We start from the raw sequence: 18,782 nt of genomic DNA on the forward strand, positions 1-18,782 counted from the left end.
GTGAAAGGGAGTTGGTTGCACACTTCCTCAACATGCACTTCTATGAAAGAACAGACTTAGTGGTAGAAAAGAAAAACAAACTCCAGTTCTTTCTTCTTGTTAATTCTAACCGGCACAATAGGCGTAATGCAAAGCAGAGGGCTCCTAATTCCATCCTGTCTGGGATGCACGAGGTGTAGTGGAGAGGGAGCTGAGTCGGAGGAACTGGATGCTGGATCCACAGTGGTGCGCTTCGTTGTTCTTGGGCCAGTCACTTCATCCCTGACCCCCAGTTTCCTCGTTTCTAAAATTGGCGCCACTAATGTCACCTATATCCTCAAGTTGTTGGAAAAAGTGAATGATTAACATCTTTGAAAGTGCTGGGTTAACTGTGAAGCCCATGCAAAGGTTGATTGTTGTTGTTTTCATGATTATTAATCCTTGGAGAGAAGACGTGGGTTAACACAGCCTTCTGATTTTAAGAACTGGTGTGTAGGAAACAAGGTAGAGAGCAGCACGCGCCACCCTGCCAACTCTGGGTTTCCTGCCAGTTCAGCAGTGACAGGGTGTCAATGAGGAGCTATTAAACAGACTGCCCTTTTCGTCACTGAGGCGCTTAACTAAGGCACATCTCTGGCAGCAAGCGTGGTGTCGAGGAGGCCAAGTTTTCATGGCAGCTCAGCTGTCTTCTAGCTTTGTGGATAAGTCAGTTCCTTTCTCTGTCTCCTTTCTACTTTAAAATGGAAATAATGATGATGATGCTAACCTGCCCACCTCTTTCACAAAATTGGCTAAGGGGATCAAATGGAGTAATGGAAGGTAAGCACTTTGAGATCATCTGGGAGCCATACAGCTGGGAGGTGCAATTATTTTGCATGGACAATGAGAAATAAAAATAGAACCAAAAGCCCCTGTCTCTATGCAAATTTGGAGTCCCCAAAGGCCATCATAAAGGCAATTATATTGACAACTCGTTTTAAACTAAGTCTTTGTCCTTCTCCTAGTTTTCTGTTTGTTTTGTTTTTTGAGAAAAATGAAAGCAAAGGTGATAGAAAAAGAACCCTCTGATTTATTCTGCAAAGTCATATGTTTCATGGAACAAACAAAAACATGTCAAGTATTTAATGTGGCTATTAGATGCTTACCAAAAAAGGTGCCTATTCAACTACAAAGAACATGGTTTAAAGTCAAACATTTTGTATTCATGAGGACAGCAAATGTGTGTGGTGTTAAAGTGATTTAGTTCAATTGACTGTTGGCTGGATGACTGAGCAAGAATATTGAGGCATTTAACAATGTTGATGGTATTCAGGACAAACATTTATCCTCTAGAGAACAGAATTTGATCAGGATGATCAAATGCAACTCCAGTTTCTCAATTATTTATGATTTGAGACCCCAGTGCTATTCATCACAGCTGGTTTTGACACCATTTAATTATTCAAAGTAATCAGCTATACCTCTGTAAACTTGATCTGAGCTAAAATGGGCTTGGCTGCATCAAAATCAAGCCTGTTAATAAATCCTGGGCATCTGCACCCTATTTCTAGCCTTAAAAAATAATACTGTGGCTAGGAGCTTTCATTGCCTATATTGAACTTTATAGTTTAGGTATTATTAGCTGGTAGTTATGAGTGGGGACCAGAGAGGGTGGGGAGGCGGGAGGCTTTGTTCTGCTGTTGTCCTTTTGCAATCTCTCTGATTTGAAAGGTTTAAAATCAGAGCTATTCAGAATAGGATGAATATCCTTTCTTCTGAAAAGCACAGAAAGGCAGCAACATCAAGGAGGAATGAGACAGTAGAAAAACTTGCTGATATACTGTCATCTTCTAATTTAGGGAAAATTTGAAGTATTTTAAAACAGTGGTATTATTCCTTTTTTGGTAGCTCTGCTAAAAAGGAAAACTGGTAACAGCCTGTATAAGAAATTATTAAGGCTGTTTTATAAACAAGAGATAGTAATAGGCTATAAAAGGAAGGTCAGGAAAAGAGATTTTGTGTGATTAAAAAAAAACAACAAAACAAAATCCTCATTATGGTAAGAGAGTAGTAACCTCACCCCAGATTCCCAGATCTTTTTACGTGGAGTAATGATGGCCGGCATTTACTTAGCACTGTGTGTGGATTATTTCACTCGTTCCCCAGAACCACCCCATGAAGTGGGTGCTGTCTTACGGTCCCCAATTTACAGATGAGGAAATTTTACCCGTGAGAAAACTGAGGCTTTGGGTGGCTCAGTTTTGAAATGGCAGAAGTAGGTTTTAAGACCAGGGCTATCTGACTCGAGCCCACGTGTGTAACCTTGATGCCCTTCAGAGTGGTAGTAAAGTAGTAGTATCCTGTACTGAGCTGAAGTCAGAGAGAAAAACAAGATTGCCACTGATTATCTAAAACTGACCATGCAGCTGATGAACCAACAATTGCCTTAGCAAAAGAGGGGGAGGGAGCAGCCAAAATAAGGAGCCCCCCTACTAAGAGTACTAGGAGCACATTATATGATCTTTATGGTCTAGAGCCTTCCCAGATGGCTGAGAATCTGACTTATAAAAATCTTCTACAACATCTGAATAGAAGCCTAAAATTAGTCAAAGAACTAATCTTAAAGTTATAGAGAAATACCACTTAACAGTTGATATTTGGCCATTAAGAGATAAAACAACTCATCTAACAGTTTCTGAGTACCCACTGTTCTCTGGACATAATATAAGGTACACAGATGAATTAGACAGAGACCTTGCCCTCATGGGGTTCAGTCTGGTGGGGGTGGAGACCGGACTGTACACAACCAAAGTAGAAAGCGGACAAAGCAAAATAAGTGCCAATACAGATATAAAGTTCTGGAGGAGTGCAGAAGAGAAAGGCATCTATGTATTTTGATTGGGTATTTCACCAAAAGTTCTATTTGCCCCATCTTGTTTAAAAATCTTGGATGGAAGTGAAAAACAATTTGGTGAATAGCTGTCATACTTTCAGAACGTTGCTGCTTGGAGGAGAATGAGAAAAAGGATTCCCTGGTAATTTTGAGTCTTTGTCTAGAGGTGATGCTGAAAGCAAGCTTTTTGTCTTTGTCAGATAAATGTTGGAGATGGTTAAAAGCTGGCGACGTTCTATCTCTAGCAGATTTTGCAGTCACTGGAAATAACGTCAGTCTTTGTCTCAGGATAGTGTTCAATGACTCTGTTCCCTTGGCTACCTGAGCTGACTTCAACTTCACTCGTCCCCGGCCTCCACAGTCATGATCCATGAGGCTTGCAAAGGCGCAATGCTAGCATAATCTTTCACAAGGAGGGAGCTCCGAGGCCATGTGGGTCGACAGAATTAATAGGCAGGGGTCAGGAGCATCACAAGTGTAAAGGCTGAGTACCAGATGAGGCCAGAGGTCCAGTACCCCTGGATGAGATCCTTTGGGGGATCACCTCTGTTACAGTTAACTGCAGCTGAATTAAATTCGGGCTGGTTGCTCATCTTAAATCAAGAGAACAAAGCTTTGTCCACCTGAGCCCATGTGCTAAGGGACCAGTAGCCACAATCACTTTACATAAAATGCAGACTTCTGATGTTGCTGATGACGCATAGTAGGGAGTCCCTGAACAGAGGTGTAATGCTGCATAAAGACTGCTGCCTGCAAGATGGCAGAAAATGACTCTGTACAGTTTCCCGAGCCTCTGTGACAAAATGCCAGTTTGGGTCTTAAATGTCTTAAAGAAAAACATTTTTAAATCCTTATTATGAAGAAAATCATAGTTGGTTGATATTTTTATGAAGAGTGAGGAAAAAGTGAGTTAGTTTATAAATTGTATGTGAAAAATAATTTTAGATTATAGACCTGCTGTAGGATGATAGGCACTGTGATGTACTCTCCAAAGATGGGTTGGTTTTCTGGAGGGGTAAGGCAGTAATTTTAGATAAAGACATATGGATTCGGATAGGGGGAGAGAAGGACAGGCATTCTTGGCAAGGTAAATGGCAGTGAAGCAAAGAGCAGGAAATCATATGGTCTTTTCAAAGGGCAGAGAATTAAAACTGTCTGGCATTGGGGAGGGAGCTGAACACGGGATGGGACCTTGAAAGCCTCACTAAGGAATTTAGAATCTGTCCAGAGGTTTCTCAGTAAGAGAATAACAAAGTCAAAGCAGTATTTGAAGAAAGTCTGGCAGCAGTTTGTAGCCTGAGCAGAGGAGGGTAGAGGCAGGAAGATGCAGTGTAACCAGTACCTGGCGAGGGCCAGCTCTGTGTCCGTCTTGTACAAGTACCGGGCTGTAGTCATGACCTAAACTCATCAGTCATCTGTAGAATAGTCCCCTGAACACAATTGTGGGCTGCCTGGACTCAGATATTAAGAATGTGATACATACTCAGTGTAATACTTGGTCATTAGGTTCAAAATATTTTCTTCTCAGCTTGCTTTGTGAAGCTGAGTAATCTGAAAGATTTCTAGATGTATGTTTTGTTCCATTATTTTTTCACGTTGAGCCACAGAATGCTAGGACAGTAAATCTCCACGTGCTTTTTTGACAGCCTCTCACATCAACGACTCCAGGCAGGAGGTGATTTAGCCTATTTTATCTCCTGAGAATGCTGAGTATATCAACTTTTAATGTTTTTGTTCACTTTTTTATTTTGACTTTATTTTAAACCTCTTGTTTTCAGTTGGCTCTCTTCTATAGTTGTGTGTCTGTTAATACTCAGAATATTCATTTTGAGAATTCCAGCTTTGTTATATAGATAGTAAAATCCAAACAAGCTTAAATTTTAAACTATTTATCAGAGTGCTGAATAGGTAACTTGGTAACTTTACACACTCCATCAGCCAGTGTCACTTGAAAGGGTTTTAACACCTATTAAAATCACATTAACTTTGAAATGCCAGTTCTGATGGAGAAAAGGCACTCCAGGATCAGATGATATTATCAGCATCTAAATGAGCCAAGCAGTACTGCAAGGAATTACAGATGACATTATTATCCACAAGACAAAATCAGAAGGCCTTAGGCAAACCCCTTGGGTTCTAATAAGATCAGATTTAACATTATTTATGACTATTCTTTGTTTTCTGTCAGTCCCATAATTGGAAAAGTGAAATAGAGGCAACAGATCAGACCAAGGATTTTAGATAACAAAGAGTTGGATTGGTTATAGTGAATGACTGCTTTAAACAGTACAGACAGCTGCTCCCAAGCAGTCTTGGTCAATTGCATTATATTATAATAAAGGCCCAACCTCAGTCCATAGCTAGGGTGGTCAGATCCACACAGTGGGGAAAAAATAGCAATAAACAAAGCGAATCTCAAACTCAAGTCCTAAAAGCTAAAATAGCTCAGCACAAGATATCTTAGCAACTCAGCCCTGAAATGATACATGCCACAGGTATGACCTTCAAAACCCTGAAGCAAAAGGATGTCAGCTTATTTCAGGGATTTGTGTATAGATTGAATTAACGTCTTCCAGAATACAAACTCATCTTCAAAGGTTTCCTGCCCCGGAAACTAGTCAAAAGAGTATGCCTCAGTCTTTCGAGGCAATTCTAAAAGGCCAGTCCCCCAAATACTCTGAATGTGGCTAGCATTGCTTATGTTCTGGTAGATGTCAAGCCTCACCAAAAAAAACACAAAAAAAGATATCAGATTCATTATTTTGTTATCAGCCCACACGTTGTCTCATTTTAGAGAAAAGAGCCAAAGGCAGCCTTAAGCCCCTTTAAACCAGCATTTGCCAAACCGCAGGTTACAAACCATTTTAGAATGGAACAGAAAATATCAGTTGATCACATCTACTAAGAGTAAGAAAAGGGTAAGGATTGTCATGAAACACACACTTTCCCCAGAGAGGTGTCTTGAATTAATGCCTGTGACGCTTTTTTTTTTTTTTTTTTTTGACAACGGGGAAGGCCTACAATTATGGAAAATTCAGTATACAGCTTCTAAGAATCAAGAGTCCATGAATGGTTTCTTTGAATAGATAATGACCCTTTGTTTTTCTACCTTAGTTAAATTCTTTGATTACGGTGAGTTCCTCCTTGGAGAGAAGAACTCACTCAGAAGTACTTGGGAAATATAAAAGACAACCAGTTCCTTGTTTTCATTATGCCTAATGTAAATGCTGTGGAAAACATCCATAATTGCTATGCAACTCCTTTGTGAAAAACAGTCTGCGTGCTCCTAAACTCTGTTACATCTGTTATGTGTAAAACATTTCTCCTGATAATTTTGTGCCACTTTGCTCCTGCTCTTTGTAGCAGCTGTGCACTACTAATGACTTCCCTTATTAGTTAGCTTCAGCGCTTTCTTGGGTTTGAAGGGTACAGCGTAGAAAAATTTGGCTTTTCAGCAACCTTGTATTATGCTAATAGATGATGTTTATATCCATGGCAAAGGTAGCTGAAGAGAGTTGCTTCTTCCACTGCTGTTTTTCTAAAGGATAATTTAAATAAAAGAGTTAAATAATTCATCAGAGCCATGTATGTTTGAGCCAGATATGACAGTTGATTGGGCTATATATTAGTTATATTAGTGTCATTTCGGGACTGAGTCTTTATAGTCGATTTGCAGTCTGATAGTTATAAAACAAGGCCATAAGGCCTGTAAGCGTATTGCAAATCATGGTGGAGATTATACTTCTGCCTAGAATATCCCTGTTCATCCTTTGAGACACAGTTGAGTTCTCTCCTGTCTAAAGCCTTCCTCTGTGCTCCCATCATAGTTTCTTCAGGCCACTTTTCTATTAATCACATTTGGCTGTCATTATCCTTTTGCATGTTTTTCTCACCCATCAGACCGTGACATGTTAAAAAAGATACTGTTTTCTAATCCCCAAGCCTAGGTCAAAATCTGGAATAAAGTAGGTAATTGATGAATTAGTAAAGAATGAAATCCTTTTATCTTGTTCACATCCTTCATACATTTGTTATGAATATGTCAGTAACTATTTCTGAAGTTGAATTTGGGGAGATAACGGTGGCATTGGTTATGGAGTGAGTAAATACTTTATGCCTTTGGATGTAAATAGTTCCTTTCTTGCTGCAGCCTTGTTTTTAAACATCTAAAGTCTGTCTAAAGTCTTTGAAATCTTGCTGTTTGTTTTCTTCACTAGGAAGTCCAACGCTGTACGGCTGATATGAACATCACTGCAGAACATTCCAATCATCCAGATAACAAGCACAAAAACAGATACATCAACATTTTAGCATGTGAGTAATAAACTAGAAACTATCTTCAACTGTGAGGAAATTAAATCTTCATGCTGGGTCTAAGCTGAAAGCCAAGCAATCAGAATCAGGATGCCAAGAAAGAATTACACTTGCAAGTTAACCTCTCATTAGCCCATCTTCAACCATGTGTAAGAAGTGGGAACATTTTCTGCCCCCTTAGTCTTTTATTAAGCTGTCAGATCTCAGCCTAATAATAAGGTGATTGAGAGAAAGGGTTCTGAGCTTGACTGTTTTCACATGAAGTGATTTCATATCCGATGCTGGGAACCAAAATTTTAACGTCATATGGCTATCTTGACATTGTGTTTAACCAGTGAAAGCCAAGGCTTTTAATACAAATAGAAATACTGAGAGTTGAATCAAGTAAGCCAAATTTCACAGCAGTCATTCTAAGACTAGGTAATAGGTCTATACCTTAAATGATGAGCCTCTGGTCCTTGTGGCCCATGTGCTTAGTCCTAGCCAACATATTTTCAAGGTCAAGAGTATCCTGGAGGTTCGGAACTCAAGCAAATAAGCGTTCTTCTTATGGAGCCTCAAGAAATACCCTAGGAGCACAGGCTACTTCTATAGCTAGAATGCCAATTGGGTCACTGGCAGTTAATGTATGCTTTGATATTGAGGGCAAGGGCCCAGATGTTTATGGTTAACATACACTATGGTAAGGAACACATTACATAAAATTAGTGCATTTAAATAAAAAATTGTGCATTTAAATTGGACCACTTAAATTTGAACACTACTGTAGATAAATTTTTTTATATTACTTTAGTGAGATATAATTCACACACCATATAAAATTCACCCATTTTAAGTTAATTTAAATTCGTATTTGAATTTAAATTTTAAGTGAATTTCAGTGGTTTTTAGTATAATCACAGAGTTATACAACCATCACCACTATCTAATTTTAAAACATTTTCAGCAACCCAACAAGAAACCCCTTTACCCATTAGTAGTCACTCCCAATTCCTCCCTCTCCCCAGTGCCTAGAAACCACTTATCTACTTTCTGTCTCTAAGTATTTGCCTATTCTGAACATTTCATGTAAATGGAATCACACAATTTGTGGCCTTTTGTGTCTAGTTTCTTCTACTTAGCATGATGTTTTCAAGATTTACCCATTTTGTACCTTGTATTAGTACTTCATTCCTTTTTATGGCTGAATAATACTCCGCAGTATGGATATACCACATTTTTTTTTTTTTTCTGGTGAGGAAGACCAGCCCTGAGCTAACATCCAACACCAATCCTTCTCTTTTTTGCTGAGGAACATTGGCCCTGGGCTAACATCCGTGCCCATCTTCCTCTACTTTATATGAGATGCCGCCACAGCATGGCTTGACAAGTGGTACATCGGTGCGCACCTGGGATCCGAACCTGCAAACCCTGGGCCACCGAAGCAGAGCACGCACACTTAACTGCTGCGCCACTAGGCTGGCCCTGTTTGTTCATTTATTATTTGATGTACATTTGAATTGTTTCTACTTTTTGACTATTATGAATAATTCTGATGAACATTTGTGTACAAGGTATTGTGTAGATATATATTTTTAATTCTCTTGAGTATATACTTAGGAATGGAATACTTAGGTCATATGGTAACTTTATGTTTAACATTTAGAAGAACTGCCAGACTGTTTTCCAAAGTTGTTGCATCATTTTACATTCCTATCTGCAATATATGAGGGTTCCAATGTCGCCACATCTAACACTTGCTACTTCATTTTCTTTAATAATAGCCATCCTAATGGATAGGGTCTCACTGTAGTTTTGATTTGTATTTCCCTAATGATTAGTAATGTTGAGCATCTTTTCATGTATCTATTGGTCATTTGTGTATCTTCTTTGGAGAAATATCTATTCAGCTTCTTTGCCCATTTTTTAATTGGATTACTTGTCTTTTTATTGTTGAGTTGTGAGAGTTCTTTATACATTCTGGATACAAATCCCGTATCAGATATATACTTTGCAAATATTTTCTCCTATTCTGTGCATTGTCTTTTCACTTTCTTGATGGTGTCCTTTGAAGTACATTTTTTTTTTTAATATGGGCGAAATCCAGTTTATCTCTTTTTGTTGTTGTTGCTTATGCTTTTGGTGTCATATCTAAGAAACCATTGCCTAATCCAAAATCATGAATATTTACACCTATGTTTTTGTCAAAGAATTTAATGGTTTTAGCTCTTATATTTAGGTCTTTGATCCATTGAGTTAATTTTTTGTATATGGTATGAGGTAGAGGTCCAACTTCATTCTTTCGCATGTTGATATCCAGCTGTCCCAGCACCATTTGTTGAAAAGACTCTTTTTTCACCCCTTCGAATTGTCTTGGCACCCTTATTGAAAATCAACTGACCATAAGTGTAAAAGTTTATTTCTGGACTTTCAATTCTGTTCCATTAATCTGTCTATATATCTATCAATATATCTACCCTTATGTCAGTACCACGTTGTATTGATTACTGACTATAGCTTTGGAATAAGTTTTGAAATTGGAAACTGAGTCCTCCACCTTTGTTCTTCTTTTTCAAGATTGTTTGGGCTATCCTTGGTCCCTTTTGTTTTCATATTAATTCTAGGATCAGCTTGTCTATTACTGTGAAAAATGTAGCTGGGATTTTGATATGGATTGCATTGAATCTGTAGATTAATTTGGGGAGCACTGCCATCTTAACAACGTTAAGTTTTCCAATTCATCAAGATGGGATGTTTTCCATTTATTTAGGTCATCTTTTATCTCTTTCAACAATGTTTTATAGTCTGCATTTTACAAGTGTTGAGCTCTTAAATTTATTTCTAAGTATTTTATTCTTTTTGATGCTATTGTAAATGGAATTGTTTACTTAATTTTATTTTCAGATTGTTCATTGCTGGTGTATAGAAATACAATTGATTTTGGTATACAGATCTTCTTTCTTAAACCTTGGCTGAACTCATTTATTAGTTCTGATAGTTGTTAGACACTTGGTATTTCTAGTCTTTTTGATAAAGCCATTCTAACAGGTGTGAAGTGATATTGTGGTTTTCATTTGCATTTCCCTGATGATTAGTGATGTAGAGCATCTTTTCCTGTATCTGTTGGCCATCTGTTTGTCTTCTTTGGAAAAATGTCTATTCAGATCTTCTGTCCATTTTTTTAATCAGATTGGCTTCTTTTGCTATTGAGTTGTATAAGTTCTTTATATATTTTGGATATTAGCCCCTTATCAGATATATGATTTGTAAATATTTTTTTCCCATTCAGTGGGTTCCCTTTTCATTTTGTTGATAGTTTCCTTTGCTATGCAGAAGCTTTTTAGTTTAAGGTAGTCCCTCTTGTTTGTTTTTGCTTTTGGTGTCAGATTCAAAAAGTCATTGCCAAAACCTGTGTCGAGGAGCTTACCACCTATGTTTTCTTCTAGGAGTTTTAGGGTTTCAGGTCTTACATTCAAGTCTTTTATCCATTTTGAGTTAATTTTTGTGTGTGGTGTAAGATAGTGGTCCAGTTCTTGAACTTTTGCCTGTGGCTATCCAATTTTCCCAACACCATTTATTGAAGAAATTTCCCTTTCCCCATTGTATATTCTTGGTTCCTTTGTTGTAAATTAATTGACCATGTATGTGTAAGTTTCTGGGCTCTCTATTCTGTTCCTTTGATCTGTGCGTCTATTTTTATGCCAGTACCGTTACTGTTTTGATTACTATAGCTTTGTAATATAGTTTGAAATTAGGGAGCACGATGCTTCCAGCTTTGTTCTTCTTTCTCAAGATTGCTTTGGCTATTCAGGGTCTTTTACAGTTTTATACAAATTTTAGGATTGTTTGTTCCAGTTCTGTGAAAAAATGCCATTGGAATTTTGATAGGGGATTTTGCACTGAATCTGATATTGCTTTGGGTATGGACATATTAACAATATTAATTCTTCCAATCCATAAGCATGAATATCTTTTCATTTATTTGTGTTGTCTTCAATTCTTTCATTAATGTCTTGTAATTTTCAATATACAAGTCTTTCACCTCCTTGGTTAAATTTATTCCTAAGTATTTTATTCTTTTTGTTGCAATTGTAAATAGGATTGTTTTCCTAATTTCTCTTTCTGATAGTTCATTATTAGTGTATAGAAATGCAACAGCTTTTTGTGTATTGATTTTGTATCCTGCAACTATACTGAATTTGTTTATTATTTCTAACACTTTTTTGATGGCATCTGTAGGGTTTTCTATATATAATATCATTGTCATCTGCAAATAGTGACAGTTTTACTTCTTCCTTTCCATTTAGGATGCCTTTTATTTCTTCTTCTTGCCTAATCACTCTGACTAGGACTTCCAATACTATGTTGAATAAAAGTGGTAAAAGTGGACATCCTTGTCTTATTCCTAATCTTAGAGGAAAAGCTTTCAGCTTTTCATCATTGAGTATGAAAGCTGTGGGCTTGTCATATATGGCCTTAGGATTTCTATATACAAGATCATGTCATCTATGAATATAGTTTTACTTCTTTCTCTACATAAAGCTTTAAAAGAACCACAAGTCATTTTTCAATAAGAGTATTTGTTTCAGTTATCTGAGAGAGTGAGGAGAAGGTCAAAAAGGGAACAAGGAAGAAGAGTCCGACTTTGCTTTTCTCACCAGTCTTTGACTGGATTGACTGTGGCAGTGTTTGTTGCCTAATGCAATCCAGGCTCACCTTCCTGAGACTGTGAGGATTTGTCCATCTGTATGCCTCATTTCTAACCATATACGTCAGGCAGGAATATATACACATATATGTCTTGCATATGTCCACACATAGCATTCTCTTTGCCATAGCAACCTTTTCTTATAGGGACCTCACTGCCTTGGCTAAAAGTATGTGGCAAAGAAGAGGGAGGAAATCAAAGCAACTTCTGTGTGATGTGCCCAAGGATCAGAGTGTTTTGCTGGAAAATCACCGTCTCTGGTTAGATGTGGTTATACTTTCACAAGTTAATTTGTGGTTTTACTTCCACAAATTCAAATTAGAAGTGGTTTTATTTTCATAAGTTCAGAGAGTTGGGTTTTAGTGTTGTCCTGGACACTGGTTAAATTCTGGACACATCACCTGTCACCTTGGTTTACCTTTATATTAATGCCTTTATATAGCAAAGAGTAGCACAAAAATGTCATGAAACAAATAAAAATTAGTCTGTGAATGTGCCAGAAACACAATGTAGGAAAAGCCTTCCCTCACGGAGTCAGCACAACTTTCGAGGTATATGTGGATGCCACCATGCCACCTCCTATATTGATCTATTAGCCAGTCTGTTACCTTTTTGCTTAAATATGAATTTTACAACCTGAAGAGTATGTGTTCTTATTTGTCATTCTGAGAAATAACAATATACAATATAATGCTGCTAAGGGATACCAGTTTATATCCAGATGCCTTAGGAGAAATTTTTCATTTGGGGCCTGTTTACATCAGGCAGCCCCTGTTCATATCAACAGTAGTTTGAGAGTATGTCAGAGCAACAAAAGCAATTCACAGTTCCAAGAATGTAGAGGACTTTCAAAAAGTGCATGATACAGTCTGAAGTCAGTAATGTCTAAGCTAATGCACTCATTGGACTTCTTTTTGAATAGCCTGTTATGATCATAACTATAGACAGCAACGTAAAGTGGCTTTAGCCCATTCTGTTTCTAGCCAGGGAAAATAAAATTATGACCTCAGCTTCCTTTTATTTAATTTGTTATCCTGAAAATACAAGCTCACTCTATTGGACAACTAGAGGTGCATATCACCACGCACCTTTTGTTCATAAGCTAAGGTTAAGGGGATCCTAAAATCTGATCATTGACTTCAGATTCCTGCAAGGAGATTACTTTTAGAAGCAGCTCAGGTTCCTTCAATTACTTAGGTTCTGTTGGGGTGGCAGGGAGTCCAACTGAATTTAGCAATGGAATCTCCTGAAAATAGATGTTCTGGATTCAATATAACAATCACCTTTTCATATTTGTATTAATGGGGAGGGGACAGGGGCATAGGTAATCAAAGGCCTTCGAAGTTGGTTTTGAAATATAGGACAAGGAAATTTTGGAGGGTTGCAACTTGCAGTTGTTTTACATGAACTAATAAGGATCTCAGTTTGCATTTCTTGGGCATGCACAGGCCAGAGCGTGAGACAGAAGTGTCCCTGTGTTTTGAGATGGGTTTGAATGCTGTAGCTTTGAGTTTTTCGTTGTTCTTCTGCCAGAAGGGTTCTGGGGGCACTCTGGGAGATGCCACATTGTATTTGCCTTGTTTTGTGCTTTAGAATGCTGCTAGTTTTTGAATTATACAGTTTGTTTTTTGCTTTTTTTTTTCTTATCCTCTGTAGATGATCACAGTAGGGTGAAGTTAAGACCTTTACCAGGAAAAGACTCTAAGCACAGCGACTACATTAATGCAAACTATGTCGATGTAAGTCAGAAATGTTTTTATAAACCTGTTTCTGATCATTGAAGAGTGCCACAGAGACTGTTGAATGTGTTTTGATACCACACAGAGCTTTCACTAAACACAGCCTATTCAATATGGAAGGCACTTGAATGATTAAGTGGTCTGTGACACTGCTTTCATCTTACTGTGTGCTGTGTCATCTTTGAAGGGTTACAACAAAGCGAAAGCCTACATCGCCACCCAGGGACCTTTAAAGTCTACATTTGAAGATTTCTGGAGGATGATTTGGGAACAAAACACTGGAATCATTGTCATGATTACGAACCTTGTGGAAAAAGGAAGAGTAAGAGCCTCTTGACTTAATATCTTAATCATGTACCTTCATTCAAAAGAATATTTATGGAGTACCTGCTGTAGGATAGGAACTTGGCCAAATATAAAGAGTTATAGAAATGAAAAGTGTTCTCTCTGCCCTTACCTTACTTGTGACCTGATGGGAAAGAGAGCTAAGCACTTTCCAGAGTGGATTAAATGTGATGATAGAGATGAATAGGGTATTAGAGGAATGCTGCAAAATGGATGAATGCATCCTCTAGTACAGAGATTTTGGAAAGGAGCTAATATTTGAGATGAGATTTGAATGATGATGAGAAGGAGGCGTTACACAGGCTGAAAAGAGAAGGGAGGACATTCTAAGTACAGGGGATGGAAAGAACAAAAGCAGGAAAGTTGGAAGAAACATAGTATAGTCAAGGAACTACAAATAGTTCAGATTGGGGGAAGTAAAGACAGCTTAAACACTTGACCTTTAAGATGGTGATTAATATTTTAGAATTTATTAGATGATGCTAATTTAGGCTGGAATAAGGGCTATGCCTCAGGTTCATTGCTCAGAATCACTACCGCTTCACTTTGACTGTGGAGTCTGTTTTGCATTGGTGACCCATGTTGTAACACGAAGAATCTCACAGTTACAAGAAAGTGTCTTGTAACTGTGAATGCAGCCTGACCTCCCAAATGATACTTAAACTTCCTTTATAACGTATCCTACCCACATTTCTTACAGGTCAAACATACAGGTTTCTTTCTTAGGCCTCCTTTAAAGTACATCATGTGTTGAAAGATGATCATGAATACAAGGTCCATTTCTCAAATGATCTTGCCCAAACTTGTCCCAAGATTAACCTCTTCAGAGGTCATGTCTGCCTGTAAGCAGTTCAGCCTATGCATTCCTTTTTCAGTCAACTACATGGTGATATTACCTGTGTTTTGATATTGTCATTTGAAATCACATTATCAACAGTAGAATTGGGGCATAAATTTGCAGATATAATTCATAACTTTTTCTTTTTGCAGCGGAAATGTGATCAGTATTGGCCAACAGAGAATAGCGAGGAGTATGGAAACATCATTGTCACACTGAAGAGCACAAAAATACATGCCTGCTATACTGTTCGTCGTTTTTCAGTCAGAAATACAAAAGTGAAAAAGGTATTGAAGGAACTGGGTGGGCTGCCAGGGCATCTCTTTTTTAAACTTGTATGAAAATTACTGTACAACCAAGGCCAATTCTCATACCCAACTTGGTTTAAAAAAAAATGTATTTTTAAAACATTTTTTCACAAGTCTTTTGATTGACATCAATGTATGGTGTGAAAGATATTGGCAAAGCACATAATAGAATTTAACTGGCCTGATTGAGTTCTTTAATCTCTTCATGAAGAAGGCTTCATTTAAAAAAGAAAAAGGTCCTCTTAGGTTTTGGTAACCAGCAAATATGGCAGCATCTGTTTGTTGATTTAGCTTTTTAATTCCAATTTTCTGACAGCTTTAAAGCATTGTTTCCCAAAGTGTGTTCCAAGGAATACTAGCCGTGCAAGATGCTTGCAAAAGTCAGATTCTGCTATTCAATAAGTATGGGAAATGAATGCTAGCTACATAATATGTCTCCCCCCTTAGAGATTACAATGAACACAAGTGACCAGAGTGCTCCAGTTAAGAAACCTATATAACTTTGTTTTGCCTATTGTTTCCTAATGTGACAACCATAAAACCTTTTTCTATCGAACTGTTAACATCCTGAGAGTCACGCCTTGTGGAAATGCTGCTTTCAAGTTATCTCAGTTTCTCTTTTTTCAAAATCCAGTCCCATAAAGACTCTTAGATCATTACAGCAGTACTATGAACTCTAGGTAGATGCTCATTAAGAAAAATGAGACTCTGCAGAGGCTGAGGTATGTCAGTTGTTTGTAGCAATGGGTCTTGCACATCTCTGAGAATGTGATAAACTGTAGCCCCCTTGCCCCAGAAGAATTCATGTTTACTCAAATTTTTATATACAGTTTCAGTGGCTCTGAAGCCCATTTGTGATCCAAGGTTAACAGTTCTTTCTATGTATAGTTTTTTCTGAGAATGGCAGAAGTATATAAAAGTCAGTGCCACTGTATTTATCTGTATTCTTCACAACAGAGCTGTTAGCTGGCTCAAGCTAACCAATAACCAGTTTATACTTACAAAGCCCATTGCTCATGGAAACCCTTCAGGTATTTAAACATGGCCCACATACTCCTGTTTTAGAAAAACAGCTTAAGTCAGAGGAGGAGGTCAAATAGGTACTTTAGGTGCTTTGCACACTGACAAGAGGAAAAAGTAATAACTGAAAATGAGAATGAAATAGGAAAATGAGAGTTAACGGAAGAATTAAGAAATCAAAGCCATCCAGGGCCTTTGTAGCACAGGGCCAGACACCCTAGAAGCTTCAGTGTTGATTGATTAACGACCCTGAGTCATCAAAAAAAAGTTAAAATTTTTAGAACTATTGGTAATAAGAAAAAAAACATATCATGGCAAGTGATTTATTTGGGGAAACTCTTCATCCAAAGTAGTTAAAATGTAAGAAGTTCAGCCCCTTAAAGGAAAACTACCTGAAAAATTCATTTATGAAAGTGACAGGTAAATGTATTGTTGCCTTTGACCCTAGAGATTGAGAACCATTTGTCACGGAGGATTTTCTGCACGCTTCCTGGAGAGTGTACAGCAGGAGCCAGCACTCGGGCTCCTGAAGGTCCAGCCTGGACAGTGGAGAAAGGATGCGAGTCAGGCCCACGGTCAAATGACAGCAAAGCCCTAAGCCTTCTGGAGTTGGGGCAGAAAGTCAGGAAATGGAGGCCTTGTAGGCGATTGACAAAATGCTTTGGATGGTTCCAAATTCAAAACACTGATATTAAACATTCATTCTTGGTACAATTTTAAACCATTTTCTCCTCTAAGAGATGTCTGATACGTCCCGTCCAGCTGGTAATGTCTCCATTTAGTGCATGAGATGGCCACAAAGAGAAAATGACCTAGCGCAGGAACAGTAATTACGGTGTATGAGGTCAGAGGTTGTTTCCTGACATCTTTACGTTATTCTTATCCAGAATCTTATCCACATCTTTTTTCACTTTTCTCATAGGGTCAGAAGGGAAATCCCAAGGGTCGTCAGAATGAAAGGGTGGTGATCCAGTATCACTACACGCAGTGGCCTGATATGGGGGTTCCCGAGTACGCCCTCCCGGTCCTGACCTTTGTGAGGAGATCCTCAGCAGCACGGATGCCAGAAATGGGCCCTGTGTTGGTGCACTGCAGGTGGGGCCAGAGTCTTTCTCTCCTTCTGCCTGGGATTCTACATTTGAAGCGGGCAGAGCACGGGGTGTGGGCCTGTGAACGTGGACCACTGTAGCTCTGCTACTGCTTTGTTTGATTTAGAAACTGAGATTTGCACTGAAAACTGGGACCAATAAGACTTGTTAGAGTTCTGTAAAGTAACTATAGTCCCGTAATATTAAGAAATCATCTGCTGCTTCTGAGGTTAAAACAAAATCTGCTTTTAGAGGATTAATCTCTAGTTTTTATAACATCATCTTATTATTAATAAAATCCCCATTGTTTATAGGGAAATTGTAGGCTGCTCTTAATACATAAAAATCTGACCTTAAACAGAACTTTAGAGCTTTCTACACTAGAGATTTTGAGTTTTTGTATATAGCTTTTCTGTAGGGTTCCTCTAAAATAATATTTATAATATGTATAAATGGATTTTATTTTCAAAACTTTAGTTTATATGTGCTATATAAAATACCTTTTAAAAAGCACTGGGAAAGCCTGCTGTAAAGCCTATTTTCTCTCCTTAACTACCTTAAACAACCTTAGTTGGTTGTTTAAAAATGCTTTTGTTTTGTTTCATTTGTAATTGCATTTTTGGCTCTTTTTTTCACTTTGGTATTAAAATGGATGTTGCTTATTCTATGATTTATGTTGCACAGCTGCACAGCATTTTCTAAGCACATCTTCTGGGGTCTTCTTATAATATGCAAAGTCCTTTGCAGAAATTGGAACCCATCTTCTGTTTAAAATCCCATGAGAACTCTACATTTTTGCTAACCCATTTAGGAATCATTAAAATAGAGATGGAAGTCCATCAAAGAGCTTAGGTATCAGTGGAGTTGTGTGAGATGGGGAACCTGCTGGCGGATTCTGCCAAAAGAAGCTTGTTATTCAGTACTATAGAACTTAGGTCTTCCTGAGTATTTTTGTTTAATGACAATTAGGAAATGTGAATGAGAGGCCAAATTTTCCAGATGTGGCATTCTTATTCTATACCCGGATTGCTAAAGGAAAGCACCCCTTTTAATGGGAACTTACTTTTTTTTGTGTGTGAGGAAGATCAGCCCTGAGCTAACATCCATGCTAATCCTCCTCTTTTTGCTGATGAAGACCAGCTCTGAGCTAACATCTATTGCCAGTCCTCCTCCTTTTTCCCCCCAAAGCCCCAGGAGATAGTTGTAGGTCATAGTTGCACATCCTTCTAGTTACTATATGTGGGACTCGGCCTCAGCATGGCGGGAGAAGCGGTGTGTCGGTGCGCGCACGGGATCAGAACCCGGGCCGCCAGTAGCGGAGCACGCGCACTTAACCGCCAAGCCACGGGGCCGGCCCCAATGGGAACTTTCTAATACTGGGCAGACTGGGGGAGTTGTGCAGAAAGAAGTTTATTGAAAGGATGATGGGTACCCCCAGAATTACTGGGAGAATTAGAGAACCAGGGCCATGCCTAAACAGCAAGGAAAAACTCCCTACACAATGACTCTGTAGATGTGGTTCTGGTGTGGAGACGGCTGCTGCCAGGAGAGACATCTCTCTGTCCCTTGCATCACTGAGCTTGAGCTGCAGG

General features: G+C 38.4%; 1 protein-coding gene across 5 annotated transcripts in view; it reads left to right on the plus strand.

Moving 5' to 3' along the window:
* The window catches only part of PTPRG (protein tyrosine phosphatase receptor type G), a 680,315-nt gene that overhangs the window by 637,038 nt on the left and 24,495 nt on the right, over positions 1-18,782 (plus strand). For all 5 annotated transcript variants that reach the window (XM_058562200.1, XM_058562209.1, XM_058562192.1 and 2 more), the window contains 5 exons: positions 7,069-7,165; positions 13,509-13,591; positions 13,779-13,913; positions 14,927-15,061; positions 17,025-17,197. In XM_058562200.1, the coding sequence (XP_058418183.1) occupies positions 7,069-7,165; positions 13,509-13,591; positions 13,779-13,913; positions 14,927-15,061; positions 17,025-17,197 (623 nt within the window). The remainder of the gene's footprint in view (positions 1-7,068; positions 7,166-13,508; positions 13,592-13,778; positions 13,914-14,926; positions 15,062-17,024; positions 17,198-18,782) is intronic.

The sequence above is a fragment of the Diceros bicornis genome, chromosome 2 (assembly GCF_020826845.1).
Source record: "Diceros bicornis minor isolate mBicDic1 chromosome 2, mDicBic1.mat.cur, whole genome shotgun sequence".
In the NCBI taxonomy this organism is placed as follows: Eukaryota; Metazoa; Chordata; class Mammalia; order Perissodactyla; family Rhinocerotidae; genus Diceros; species Diceros bicornis.